Source organism: Phaethon lepturus, unplaced genomic scaffold (assembly GCF_000687285.1).
Source record: "Phaethon lepturus isolate BGI_N335 unplaced genomic scaffold, ASM68728v1 scaffold7497, whole genome shotgun sequence".
Taxonomy (NCBI): Eukaryota; Metazoa; Chordata; class Aves; order Phaethontiformes; family Phaethontidae; genus Phaethon; species Phaethon lepturus.
Window position 1 is genome coordinate 29,350 of NW_010553963.1, and position 15,439 is coordinate 44,788.

Here is a 15,439-nt window from a genome sequence, read left to right on the forward strand (position 1 = left end):
TTACTGCCACAACAGTGGAAAGACAAATTGTGTGGAATTATTTATGGAATAGATGACATGGAAGTTGTCTGCAGGGCCTACGGTTCTGAGTATCCACCCTTTTCTGGACAGACAGACAATCTTCTGCACAACTAACTTGTAAAAGAGAACCTAAGCTTTGGAAGTTCGCTGAAAATGACTGCTTGACCACCTTAGATGCATACTGTGTATATAAAGAATTTCAAAAGGAATTTTCCCTATAGTTCTGTGATTCAGAGTAAATAAATCATTGGGACACTGAAGGCAAAATGAAATAATACAGTATCAACTATTTGTCTCACAGCACTAATTATTTTCTCAAACCATACTACACTGCATACTAATAAAGGGGAAATAAAAATATATTTAAAAAATTGCCTAATTGCCTACCCAGGGAACCACAAGATGAGGTTTATCAGTTTTAGCTGACATTAGCAACAGTGAACTCAATTGCTACACTTCCTCTGAAAAAAAACACATTGATCTTAAAATCGGTAGACGCCAAAGCACATTCTAAGCCCAGAACTGTCACAGCAATGTACAGAGGCAACCTGTGACAAACACAACAACTGCTTGGGGAACTAATAAAAAGTTATATCTTGTGATTTTTGCACTGAACTAAGTTTTAAGCATGTAAAGTAACGCAGATGCTCATAGCTCTGGGTATCAAGTTCAGAAACGGAGTAAGTTTCAAAAATCACTAAGCAAAGTGAACAAGATCCCGAACAAGTTTTGTCTGGCAGGGATTGAGGTTTTGGGGTTTTTTTATTTATCACTTACAGTTAACTACAGTGTTTTAAAATCTAACCAAATACAACCCAACTATTTCACTAATATATACAAATCAAAATGGCAAATGTTTAAGTTTAAAAGTTTAACTTAAGTTTAAACTATACCATGTAGACATCAAATTCATCCAAGCATCTGAAAGGAGATTCAGTAATGGACCACAGAGAAAGAATGAAACAAACTGTTGAGAAGGAACGTTCACCTCCTGATAAGGATCTCACATCATTAAGGGCAGCTTTGTCTTCCTCTCGAGGCTGAACCTTGAAATAAAAATATTAGAGCAATTTTAAAACCTGAGATGGAGACTTACGAAGAGAATCACAATTTTAACAGCAAACACATTACAGATGAACAGATAGACATCACTTAAGAACAATTCTATGCACTTCACTGTCATTGCCATCCCAAATGGGATGGCTCCTAACCATTTCATAACACATTTCTAGGATTGCTACAACTTTATCCACCACAGTAAAATACACTGAACAGACTGAATGATTCCATCAGTGTTTTCTTATTAAGTTCTCCATTTCTAATAGCTATTAAACAATGTTTAATAAATGTCAACCAGTGTAGTTATATTACAGTTGAATCCCATGGTTACTAGCTACAATAGAAAAGTGAGTAATGAATTTACAGGAGGAGTTTAAAGGAGGAAGTTTCTTTACCAGAATACATGAAACACTGAACAGTCCTTTGGTTCCATTGATTATGACGACACCTTGTGGCACTCCCTCTTTAAGATTAAACTTAAGCATTTTCTTGTCCTGTTAATTACATTACCTTTAACAAGCTAAGCAGGAAAGTATGAATTATTTTGGAGTGGGGTCTTTTGTTTGGTTGGGGGGGGGTGGGCGTGGAAGGGTGTGTCTTTTTTTCAAATTTACCTTCCTTGACTAAATATAGATCTCTTGCATGCGAAACATGAAACATCAGCTATGAAAAAAAAAAAGGCATTCTGATAATGCCAGGCAATGACTTGACATTTTATGGACTGAATTTGAGTTCTTCAGATACATATCCTTCACCTGTTTAATTAGGACTGTGTCAACACATATTTATGTTGTCACTACACAGTCTTCCCCTCAATTCCTACAACTGAAGTCTCCCACAGAAACAAAAGTAAATACCCCCATGACTAAAACTTTTTGGAAGGTATGTTAAAAGATATGAACTTACAAAATACATAGAAAAAACATAATATTGACGCTTTCAGCCATTAAAAGTTGTTTAAATAACAACTAGAGACATTATACAATCATGGAAATAACAGCAAACTTCCTACCAATGAATAGGAATGAGTAATTTTGAAAGACTGAGTAGGATGACTAGCTACTGAATTCTTATTCTCAGCATAAGACGACAGTCCAAATTTATTCCGTGTAATCTAGCAACCTACCCATAATAAAATAACAATATCGATTGTGTTCTTGCTTGTTTTCAACAACATCCTACGGTTTAGCATATCACATTTTGGAAAGGGGAGAAGAATTTATTCTATCCTTTGCAATGCATGATCTTGTATCTCATATAAAAAAATAATTCGTTACATGGTAATCGAAATAATATAAAGTAACTTACTGTTATTGAAAGTGTCTCATTCTTGTGATCAAAAAGTATTTTTCCAGAGCAAGCGCGAATACGTAATAAATGGTCAAAGTAGAGTTTGCATCTCAAAGAAAGGAGCCTTAAATCAGTTAAATCAAGCAAACAAATATTAGGTCAGTAAGTTTTATAATACATGAAAAAGTGATAGATTTTTTAGAATAGATTTTTTATCAAGTTCCACATCATAATCTTGAATATTAAGCCCTGCCTCATTAATAACATTTCCCCAAATGCTCTGGAGCAGTTGACATTCAGTACTGGACATACTGGAGAGAATCACTGACACAAAGTAACAAGGTAAGAAATCCAGAAGTACAGGCTTTCTATTCTCTAGAATTCTGTTTCAGTAGACTGGAGGCTTTTTACACCTTTTTTCCACAACTTCAACAGAAAATGACCAAATTCCAGTTCTTTCCTATCCAGTATTAGGACTGCACAGTAAGAATAGTAAAGAATTTGCATGGACTCTGCTAGACATATATGAGCACCAAAAGGCAAGCATCAAATTCTGCAGATAAATCTCACCCACTAGTATTTCTAGACTTCCACCTCCCAAAGGTGGGATTCCCCTGATCATTACTATCTGTCAGGATCATACTGGCACCCCCTCCAAATCCCAGAACAAAAAGCATAGCCAAAACAGATATCCCTCAATTTCTGCTGAAGGGAATGATAAATGATAAAGGACTGCACTGTAAAACAGACCATCAGTCCTTCTGAAGTGAGGCCAGCACAAAATCTTCATTGACAGGTCTAGGATACTAAGGACAGAAGCAAGAAAGGAGGTGTGCACTCCTGGTACGGACACTCCACGAGAGAGGAAGCTGTCAAATTGCAGAATTGGAATAAAGATCTTGAAATTTTTTCAGGACAGGGAGAGAAAAAGTGTTTGGCCCACAATGAAATTATATGAGCACGGCACCACTAATTGTACTCTATGAAAGTCAGCGACAGTGCAGATGATTTCAATGCCAGTATGTTGCTGATAATTTACTGACCAAAACCACCACTGAAACAAAACTGCCTTGGATTAAGACAGCACGGTCGAGGCCTTTGGTGTGAAGCAAAATAGAGCCTCCACTGATCACATTGATTTTCCAGCTGCCACTCTAGGCTGCCACTGAACTCTCAGGCTTGACAGTATTGGATCTGGGAGCAAGATTAAGTTAGAAAGATTGCTGTGAATACCACCTTAAGGATACCTCATTCTCACAGGTCTGCTCTGTAATTTTCACTCTGGAATATGGGCACATACTTACCTCTACATATTAGTTTATCTAAACCCTGAAATTACAGTAGAATTAACTCACCTTAAGAACTGTCGATATATTTTGAATCTCTGGGTCATTATTTCTTCCAGTAGCCTAATGAATTTCTTTAAATTCTTTACTTTACTGTTTGCATCCTCATATCTTTTCTTTGCATCATGAAATTGCCTGTTTTAATTAACAGAAAGTCTAGGATCAACATGCATTACATTAAAACTGAGCTATTGTTGTAGACAATGAAACTCCATTTGATAATCAAAACATTAAAATAAAAACTTTCTTATGATGATCTATGTTAAAGCTAAAAGCATTTGATGAGTCAAGTAAGACACCATTCACAAATGAAAAGTCAAAAGTGAAGTTTTACTTCTATTTTTAATTCTTTTGAAAGGAAACTCTTACACCAAGCAGAATGAATGACTGGGCTCCCCATGCTCAAGAATATCTGAGGTGTTTCCTTGAAATACACTGCAGTCAAAGCTTCAATTGCTTAACTTCTGCATTAGTTATTCAAGCTAGAAGTATGCTTAATGCTCACTGCATCCCAGAACAAAGGTGGGTTATGTTCACACCACGTAGTCGTAGCTGGGATACCTCTAAACACTAAGACGGTATCTAATTATTGGTAACTTCATATATATAGTACAGACACCACCTAAAATCACTAGGGGGTAGTTCAACACTCCTAAGGCTGTTCAGTAATGGTTGACTAAGCAATCAGCATAGCATGTTTCTGTACCTTCATACGTGGTTTAAGTACTAAAAAACACATATAAATGCATTGCGAGTCACCAACAAAACTCTTCTTTCCCCTATCTTTTCCATCTTCCCTGAATTACTTTAGACATTAAAGATAACTTACTGTATTATTTCTTCTCTGTTTCCGTGGCGATCATTTTCTGAATTTATCCTCTCCCTCAAGCGATTCATTTCTGCATCAAGACTCTTAACAGTTCTGCTGACCTCTATGCGCTCTGAGTAGATTTGCCTAGCTTGTGCAATTTTTTCCTAAAGTAATGTTCGAAACTCAATTAATCGTTACCTTTTTCAAAAAAATCTCTTTAGTCTTCACAACAAATATTTTGTACTATGGAAAAACAAGGTCTCCAAGCAGTAACAATATTTTCATATCGTTGCTTCTGTACATATCACAGCAAACCTAGTTATCATCAACAATTTTACTAACAGCATTTATAGGTAGGCAGTTATTTCAGTGCTAAGAACTGTATATGAGATCATATATTCACAGTTATTTAGCTAATACAGATAAATAAGGAACCAAATTCACCGTATCTAAACAGCACAGTCTTCCAAAAGTCTTTGGGGATGTGATTTCAAAGTTAGTTACTAAGGCTAGATTAGATGAGTCTTCAAAAGGTCAGGTATGAGGTCTGTATAAGGAAAAACCTAGCATACAAAAACCCAAACCAGTATTACTGAATTTAACGCAAATTTTATGGTTAAGTCATTTTAATCTTTTCATGGCAGAATAAAGAAGAAAGAGTCCTAGATGGGTAATGCCTAACGTATCTGTCAAGACAGAAACGGTGCTTTGCCAGACAAAAAGAGGCTTTGATTCATTTATACAAAATTACTCTTACTTGATTTAGACAGTCAGCTTAAGACATAGGTGAGAGAATACGCAGTGTAGCTGACTATTAATATACTCTATATGGAAGTGTAATGATTTATTATTAAATATTAGAAGGATCATGTCCCTCTGACTTCACCGAAGAAAAAAAACCCACACCTACCTCTAATTCTTTTTCTTTGGCAGCTAGTAATTCTTTATGGCTTTTTACACAAGCCAAGTGTTCTTTTTGTTTGTCTTCATAGTGCTGCAGACGGCGTTTACTATTTTCCACTTCTGTGTCTGCTTTGTTTAATTCATCCTGTTTGGAATAAATCAAGGTGTGAGCTCTTTGGGCTAACTTCCTAAGCATCCCTCTAGTGTTTACTGACTTATCACAAATAATTATGTTGTTTTTAACACTAATTTATTTTGCTTTCAGTAAGAGTACTCCTTCTGAAGTCCAGGAGCTTTAACAGCAACTCATCAGAAAGTCTATACTCAATTCTGACACGGACAAAATACATGACTGTAATGTTTTTAGGAGTCATATCTTGAGGGGATGTTTTAATCTTTGAGAAAAAGCCATCCTTTCTCTTAAACCTCCAAAAACTACCTTTATTTTTTACACCACTCTCGAGCCAAAATTTCTGATGCCTGTGTGACATCAGCCAGAACTGCATTTCTGTGTGAAAATTCAGTGTCCTGCTATACCTATAATATGATGCAGACCATAGCAACTTCTATACTATATACGTGTTGATACAGCTGAAGTGATATTGTATCTTTCCAGAGCAAGAGGTATAAAGAATGACATAAATTAGATGACAATTTTCTTCCTCATCCCTGTCAACTAGATGTCTTATTTTAAAAAATAAAAAATTTTTATTTTAAAATAAATTTTAAAAATTAAAACCCCAAACCAAACAAAAACAACAAAAAAACACCCAAAAAACACCGAACAAGAAAAGTAATTATCACCAACAATAACTGATGCTCTTACCTTTTTCTACTCCTGCCTTAGAGCCACAACTTGCTATATGAAAACAATTCATTAAACTGTAGAACACATAGCAGTACATCAGTTGCCCTCTATTGTGTTTAGTACTCTTAATAACAATCAATAATGTTCTAATATTCTGAATAAATCTATTCTCTTTCCTTACACAGTTTTTCTTTCTAAATAGAACATATCTTTAGAATTTCCATATTAGATACATTATAACTAACGTATTTATCAGTTGTTTTCCTTACCTGTTTCTTTCCTCTTTTTGATTACTCTTGCTTTTTTAATTTGGGCTGACTACATAGCAATGTACAATTTAAGTGAGGCACATAAGAGATTCCTATAGTGACATTACTAAGATTTTCCTCATTCCATCCTTCTACCTTTTTACAATACTGTAAACGTGTTGGACCCTGTTATTTCTGTTTTCCATTTTCAAACCATGAGATTGCCTTCCATTTGCCAATATCAAATCTTGCTTGCCACCACTCTGCTATTTATCTCAAGTCTTGCTACTTCTCTGCAACTTCCAAGTGTCTTCTGTAGTCTTGAGTAATTAAAACTATGTATTGGTACCTCTGTGATTCTATGAAGTTGAGTTGCGTAATAACAATCATTTCATATAGAACTTTAAATGCTACTTTGAAAACTGAACAGTTATGAAGACTCTTAGCCAGGCCTTAACAGAAACAAACAAACAAGCCAAACCAACAAATGTGATACACTTAAAGGAAAGCCAAGGAACCTTCTTCTCTCTTATTTGCAATCTATGACTAAGAATACCTGGAAACCAACTGTTTAAACATAAAACACTATAGCAACTACACTTAACAATCAACATAATCTTCAAAATATTGCCTTATTTCTTGACATGCTCTAGATGGAATGCTCTATTTCCATTTTCATAGGTAGACCTTAAATGTATTGGGAGGGAGGATATTCTTTTCTCCTGCCTCCTTTTAACCTCATGCCCCTTGCTACACAAAGGGAACAAATTAAAAATACAATACGAAATTATTGCTACCTTAATTGGACCAGCAGTTTCTTCCACTTGATGAATTTTTTCTTTCATTTCTTCAAATTTTTTTTCAGCTACCTGGAGAGTATTTTTCAGTTCCTCCATTTTTCTGCTTTGTTGCTGCATGTCTTTTTTTACAGATTCCATCTTACCCTTATTTTCTTCAGCTTCATCTTCCTGTCAAAATAGATTAAAATGAAGAATAATAAAAGGAGACATACATTTGCAAATTGCTGTACAATATTTTTATTTTTTTATCACTATCAGAGTACAAGACTACATGCAATACTCTAACAAGAATACAAACAGCTCAATGTAGTTGTCACTAAAGCCCAAACAAAGAGACTGACAGATCTTGTAAGAGACCACTAAATCAAATTGCAAAAGAAAAAGAGGAATTTCCTAATTACCTGACTGAAAATTAAGGGGACTTTATTTGGGAGCTGTGATGAAAACACTAAAGGGGCTAGGATTTTGTGAAGACTTAGCCATGCTAATATTTTACTACATTATTTTTTTTTAAACAAAGAACAAGGTAACTTCCTTCTGGATCTGTGGTAGAACATATATATTCACTATACAAAGGAATACAGGGAAGAATAAATGGATCATCACTGTTCCCTAGACAATTATACTACTCCTAATGAACTATCATCATACAGACTTTCTGAAGAGACAAATATTCCAAAACCTGGGAAAAATATTTAAACGAAACCTTGTATTGCTAAGATTCTTTTTCCACAATCAGACAGTTGTGAAATCAAGGTAGCAATTAAAGACAAATACCAAGTGAAGGAACAGCAATTAATACATTATATTTAAAAAAAATTCTGGGCAGCATAGCCTCTCGTTGATCCCAGATAAAATAGTGGGAAAACTGGCATGAAATTTAACTGAAACAACTGTAGTCAGGATTATTAACATCTATCAACGTGAGTCTCAGAATTAAAATCTTGGCCATCTATACGTTAGTTTATTACAGAGTAACAGCTGAAATTCATGGCCACCTACATGAAATTCACAACAGATGATCAAACGTTTTTTTTCTGTTCTTAAACTATTATGTGTACATTTTAAGAACACATGGATAAGAATAAGAATGCTGAAGGAATAATCATATTACCATGATCCTTCCTTAGGGCAATATATGAACGTTAAAACTTCTAGATGGTGAAGCTACAGCAAAGCAAGAACTGTGGGTTCTGGGCAGAGTGGCAGTGCTGTGACATTAATTATGCTCCAGAGCGGCCTTTATCTATGCTTTCATGATGCCACTTCTGACCTCCAAACCTACAGCACTGCTTCTCCTTAACCAGTCTCTTACATCACAGCAGGTCTGGAACGGGGAAAGAAAATACCTGGAATACCATTTTACACCACCACCTTGCCTTCCATAAACCTGCAGTACTATTGGTTTGAAAAAGGGCAGAAGACAAAGAAAAGAAGAAAGAATCAAACAAAGAACCAAACAAAAACTCATCAAAAATAAATAAAATCATGCCATTGCCATAATTGTTGACATTCTATCAAGTGTTACATTCTTCACTATTTATCCAACTTGTACACTAGTTGAAAAACCTACAGTATTTGCTTATTTCAAAACACTGCCAACATTAAAAGACTACTTCATATCCTTATTAGACATAATTTGATAATCTAGTCTTACTAATGTACGGATGTCCACCGACTGGTGTTCTTCCATATTTTCCAGATCTGCTATTTCTGCATTTGTTGTTCTTATTTTTATCTGAAAAGAAATATATACATATTCTTAAGCTTAGCTAAGAGAAAAGTTCACTGTTCATTTAAGTCAGCACAGAAAGCAAGATATTTGGTCTTCTAGTTTCATTAGTGCCTACAAAAAGACAGAACTCTTCACACGTACCTATGGAATCCATTTTTCTAAGATATAATTTGTTTTGAAAGTCACATGCACTTCAAAAGCATTAAGTTATTGTATTTCCATTCAAAATGACAATTGAATAAAACCTACTTTATTTTTCCTTCAAATATTTATCTTCAGCAATTTGAGTCCACGTGCCATGTTTTTTGCTGGTTCTTATTTGTAATTTACTGAATATAACCTTATATAGTACGTATCGTCTTACACTGCCTAACTGTAACATCATTAGCCACCACAAATCCATATCCTACCTAGAAGTACTGGAAAACAAAGAAAGGCAACTAATAGTTGTAAAATGTTTTATAAAGAAATTAAAATTAAGAAAACCTAAAAGGTGAAATATTCAGCATATTAAAATGCATTAAGAATATAAATGAAGAGCTTGAAGAGAAACAAGATTCTGCGAATTAAGAGGCAAGGCTCAACAGAAATAAAGGAGAAGGAAGCAGGGAAAAGAAATTTGCATCAAATACTGCAACAACTTCCTATTTATGTCAAATAAAGCAGCAGAAATTTGTGAAATTTAGCACAAGAGGAAAAAAAAAAAGATACCATGCAGAAACAGCAGCATATGCTAGGACTGATGTGACCTGTATCGTTGTGGCCTAAATGATGAAAGTAAACAACAAAAGTAAGGATAAACATTAAAACCTATCATCCACTCAAAATATATTGCAGAAGTCAAATGAAATAGGGAAGACTGACCAGTTTCTAAAAATTAACACTATACTTATTTTTACCTGTAGCTCTTTTTGGTGTCGTCGATGACTGTGAAGATGATCTTCATTCTGCCTAATCTCATTTTCAATGGAATATAAATGTTGCTGAGATGCTGCCAATTGTGCCTTTTTGTTTTCAATTTCTTTCTCCAAGTGACTTTGTAAACAAAGTGATATTAAGATAATATATATATTACACAGATATTATTTATTACACACACACAGAGAAATACACAAATAAAAATTAAATGCATGACAAGACAAAGGGTAAAAATGCACTCCCCTAAAAAAAAAAAAAAATCTGAAGTTTGTTACGCATTGGATGGTTTTAATGATCAACAAAGAAACACCAAAGCTCTACAGCAGAACTCAGTTAATAAACAGCAGATAGGTGTTTGATGGTCCTAGTTCAATGCCTAGCGTATAAACCATTCATCTAATTCAAACCGTCTCTTAACTTCTGTTAAGCAATTGTCACACACAAGGCAAATGTTTGAACTAAACAGTGGTGTTATTTCCAAAAATACTACTGCATCTTAAGAGAAAACAAATACTTTGACTAGGACTCTCTCTCCAGTCAAAGATGTGAAAAAAAAATTATAGTCCCATACTTTTCCTTCTACAAAAGAAGGTCATGTCCAGAGATTTGCATAATTAGTTCTTCTAGTTTGTTGTGTAACTATTTGAAATTCAAAACAAAGCTATTTTTATTATTATTTATAGATGGAAAAACTTTGATAGTCTTTCACCCCTACAAAAGAAAGGGGAAGCTTTACTAATATTACTGAAAATAAAAAAATAATCTTAATGCAAGTGTTTAATCCAATTTTTGTTATATATGTATGAAGCAGACTGATTAAGCCTGATCCCAGAATCAGTGTTTAATAAATTGCACAGACTATTCCAGATAAATGTGTCATTGCTTTAGGCTAAGTTCTCAAGGTGGGGTAGGTGGGAAGACATTTTTACTTTTAAACTGGCCTACACCATTCCCCCATGGCAATACTGGTAATGAAATGACTGTAACGCTTTGAAAGTTAAGATAATCTTTGAGTGGATTTCATTATATACTGACATGAACAAAGTACACTTAACTGACATATTTAAAACTTTTGAGTTTACAGAAATAGTTTTTTAACATTCAGTCTACACTATCAGCTATTAACATTAAAATTAAAATATTTACTTAGTATGTCTGTAATATAATCTGAGCCTCAAAATAAATATATTCTATTGTCACCAATTTGCTTGGTGATAGTTCAAGTTTTTAAACTTTGAAATACGTTTGGCTTTTATACTACCATTTTGAAAGTAATGAGGAAAAAAACCCTAAGAAATAAAATGGGGGGGAGGGCGGGTGTGAAGTCAAGTTTATCAGAGTGAAGTTTACCATGAGTGAAGTCAAAAGCCTGAGAAAACACAGATGCAAAATTTGAAAACAGTAGGACTACATGTGCAAATGTAATTTTGGTTTGAATAATCAGGCTTCCTTTGCAGTAAATTATGATACCACCGTTCAGATATTAGATTTTTAAAGAAACAGCTTTGACTCCATGTTCTTTTTCAGCAAGCATAAAACAAAGAGGAAGGTAGCTAGATTTCCTGGCGTATTCAGACCAACAAATACCCTACTTGCTGGGCAAGATTTACATGCCACAAGCTGAAAAATATCTAGGTACAACTCAGGTTTGTACTTAGCACAGAGAGGCATTGAGATTTTCCAGAATTCTCAGAAAGGAAGTGTAAATCTCAGAAGAAAAATGGAGAACAGCGTACGTGCAAATAGACAAATACGCAATTCCACTATTCATGTCAACAAGTGCACTTTTTACAAATACAACACTACAAGATGCTAACCTTATTTCTGCTTCAACATCTTTGCTTAGGAACTTGGCTCTGAGGTAATCAGAAGAGTAGTATCGTCTTTCAAATACTTGATCTCCTTCAGCAGTGAAAGCTTCTCTACAATTTTTGGGGGGCCGATTAAACTGCATCACTTCACGAGCTTTATGGCTACTCTGAAAAATACAATAACCTTATTATACCAATGGAAAAAGCAATCATAATTAAAGATATCAATTTAAAGCTGCTCTGAAGTTCTCACCCAGAAATAATTTCAAGTCCTGATGACATAGTACCAATAACAATAACAACAATAATGAAAGAATGTGAAAAAAATCTAGAATGTCAAGAGTCTGCTTTTCTTAGTTGAATAAGACATTTATGTTATCAAAACTACCACTTAGTTTAGTTGCCCATTTCTTTTATTCTATTACAAATTTATCTCAACTGTAAGTTTCATAATTTAATCAGGCTCTTATAATTTGCCATGGGGAAAGAAAAAAAAAAAAATCACTAATCAAGAGGTCACTATGCACAGGTATATTTAACTATCACGAGTGGAATACACATACAGGAAAATCTTCCAAAGCAAGCTGTGAAGTACAGCAAACAATATTCAATTAAGTTTGGGGAAACATGCTGGTAAAAAAAACATTGCTAGTGGTCAGAACTGCCTTTGTCCAAGGCAATCATGTTATCCATTCAGAAGTATCATTTCTTCCACACAATACCCGTTCAACTTCTTTTAGATTCAGTTGAAATTATTATCTTTGAGCCCTACCTGAACAATGTTATGAAAATCAGTGGTTAGGTAAGGCAGAGGGGGAAGAACAAAACTAGCATCCCTGCCGTGAGAAAAGCCTAGAAAGTTCGGCCGTTATGTATCCCATACAGTAGCAGCCACATTTGCTAAACAGTCACTCAGCTCTGCACGAGACAGCTTAGACAGTATAAACTGCCTCTTTTCCAGGAGGAATATCAGAGGACAAACTGGGACAAGTGGTTTTGGAGAAAAAAAAAAAAATCCACAAAAAGTAAGCATCATTGGTTCTGCTGCTTATGGAATACCCTGCTTTCTTTAAATAAAAAGATATACATCTTATTTTTGTCTTTGAACTGTTTACCCATAATCTCATCTGCAGGATCTGGTATCTTCAGTAATAACAGAAAAATCAAAAATCAGTTAAGATCAGAAGTCATATAATAGCAAAAAACCAGCTAATCAACATGTTTTATGGTGATCAAAAATGGGTTCCTATAAAATAGTATGTAAACTTAATTCAACCGCAGTTGCTAGACACCTCATTCAAATCTACTTAATAACTATTATTGATTTTTTTTTTTTTTAACCAGACTCTGTCCACAACCACATTTCTTTGCACTTTCTCATCTCAAATGCTTTAACACAGCAGAGTCCAAAGGGTTTCTGGTTGTTGTGGTAGGTGAAAAATAAATTAGGCTGTGAATGCTAACAAGTGGCTGACAGTTTCATGTACAAGTGGATGGCTGAATATCCTAAAGGCAACTTTTGAACCCTCAAGCACAAGCCTGCTGCAGCTACAACCGGTACCTAGCTACCAGTTGCTGGGTAGAACTGGTAGGGGCTGACTGCAAATTTTGGTAACACCAGGACTATACAAAACTGACACATCCTGAACCTACCAACTAACAGAGACACAAGACAGAGACAACAGCTAGGGGGCTGATCACATGCACATGGACTATTCAGACCGGGAAACTAGACCACTTAGGGGCTCAGAAAGGTGGTGGTGAACATCCCAGAAACAAGCAGGGAAGATCCTGGAAACACATGGGGAGAGATCTGTAGAGAAAAATCCTAGAGAATGCCCAGGGACCTTAGCCAGTAACAGCTCAAACAGGTATCTGTGAGTAGCTGCACAGCACGAACCAGTAAGATTTTCTGCCTGACCTTCCCAGACCAGCAGTGCTCTCCCTTGCTGGGGAGAGAAGTTGAGACCTATAAAGGTGTGTGTGGGGAACAAGTAAGTGTGTGGAAATAAAGGTAAAAGCTCTAACCTTGCTGATCCTTAAATAAATCCCAATATCTAAATTCACTATGAGTTGTTAGTTTACTGTGTCACTCATGATAGAAAATAGCGTTTGAAGTGGTATATTGACAGTTTATTGAATGCCAGTGGGGTCTACTGAGCCATCAGGGTCCTCAACTCTCCTCAGAGGGGGGAAAAAAAAAAAAAGTAAAATTTTTCTCTACCTCTTTTGAACATTATGATACTTTCACTGATAGTGTCTGTATATGCTCCATACAGAGAGAAAATGCTTTTCTTTAAAGACCAATAGAGAGCATAGAGCCTTACTTTAATCAGTAGGATTGCTTCTATACCCCTCGCATCAATCAAACAATTGGCAACCACTGCACGATCTATTTCCAATGCTGTGAGAACTGATGGGAATTCTGGATGATGAACTCCTCTGATGAAAAGAAGAAAAACCACCATTCATAAAGCTCACATAAGATTGTTTAAAAAAACAGAAAATTACAAATAGTTCTTTTCAACTAATAATAATTTGAACCATCAAGGCTAAGCAATAAAATTCAAAACATAACTTACCTGTGCCTAACATCATAAATTGTATCCTGAAACTTATTTACAATTATTTGAGGTCTATATCCATGTGGATAATATTTTGACATCAGTAGCTGAAGAGTTCTTTCATCACTATGATTATCACAGCAAAATGCCTGCACTAGGCTCTTTAAACAAGATTCAATAGCCAAAGTCAGTTCAGCATCTTTCGGATGAATGAAAGCACCTAAATAAACATAAGAGACAAGGCTTTACGAGCTGTGTTCCGTAACAAAATATCCTGTAGTGCTTTTTTACCACTCCAGGGTTTTGTTTTGTGGTGTTATGGGTTTTTATAAGAATCTAAAATAAACCTTTCATAGAATCATAGAATGGTTTGGGTTGGAAGGGAGCTTAGAGATCACCTAGTTCCAACTCCCCTGCCATGGGCAGGAACACTTTCCACTTCCACCTGTCCAACCTGGCCTTGAACATTTCCAGGGATGAGGCATCCACAACTTCTCTGGGCAAACCTGTGTCAGTGTTTTACCACTCTCATAGTAAGGAATTTCTTCCTTATATCTAATCTAAATCTACCCTCTTTTAGTTTAAAACCATTACCCCTTGGCCTTTCACTACATGCCCTTGTAAAAAGCAATTTTTCCAGCTTTGTTGTAGGTCCCCTTCAGGTACTGAAAGGCTGCAATAAGGTCTCTCCGGAGCCTTCTCGTCTCCAGGCTGAACAACCCCAACTCTCTCAGCCTGTCCTCACAAGAGAGCTGTTCCATCCCTTGGATCATTATTGTGGCCTCCTCTGGACCCGCTCCAACAGGTCCATGTCTTTCCTGTGCTGAGGGCTCCAGACCTGGACGCAGGCCTGCAGGTGGGGTCTCATCAGAGTGGAGTAGAGAGGCAGAATCCCCTCCCTTGACCTGCCCGACACGCTGCTTTGGATGCAGCCCAGGATGCGGTTGGCTTTCTGGGCTGCAAGCATACATTGCTGGGTCATGTTGAGCTTCTCATCAACCAACACCCCCAAGCCCTTCTCCTCAGGGCTCCTCTTAAACCCTTCATCCCCCAGCCTGTACTGATACTGGGAATTGCTCCAACCCATGTGCAGGACCTTGCACTTGGCCTTGACGAATTTCATGA

General features: G+C 35.8%; 1 protein-coding gene across 1 annotated transcript in view; it reads right to left on the reverse strand.

Moving 5' to 3' along the window:
• The window catches only part of SMC6 (structural maintenance of chromosomes 6), a 30,875-nt gene that overhangs the window by 2,215 nt on the left and 13,221 nt on the right, over positions 1–15,439 (reverse strand). The window contains exons 14-24 of the mRNA XM_010291667.1: positions 14,333–14,534; positions 14,078–14,192; positions 11,757–11,917; positions 9,921–10,056; positions 8,944–9,024; positions 7,284–7,454; positions 5,438–5,575; positions 4,546–4,691; positions 3,726–3,851; positions 2,389–2,494; positions 915–1,067 (exon numbers count right to left, since the gene is read on the reverse strand). Coding sequence (XP_010289969.1) covers positions 915–1,067; positions 2,389–2,494; positions 3,726–3,851; positions 4,546–4,691; positions 5,438–5,575; positions 7,284–7,454; positions 8,944–9,024; positions 9,921–10,056; positions 11,757–11,917; positions 14,078–14,192; positions 14,333–14,534 — 1,535 coding nt within the window. The remainder of the gene's footprint in view (positions 1–914; positions 1,068–2,388; positions 2,495–3,725; positions 3,852–4,545; positions 4,692–5,437; positions 5,576–7,283; positions 7,455–8,943; positions 9,025–9,920; positions 10,057–11,756; positions 11,918–14,077; positions 14,193–14,332; positions 14,535–15,439) is intronic.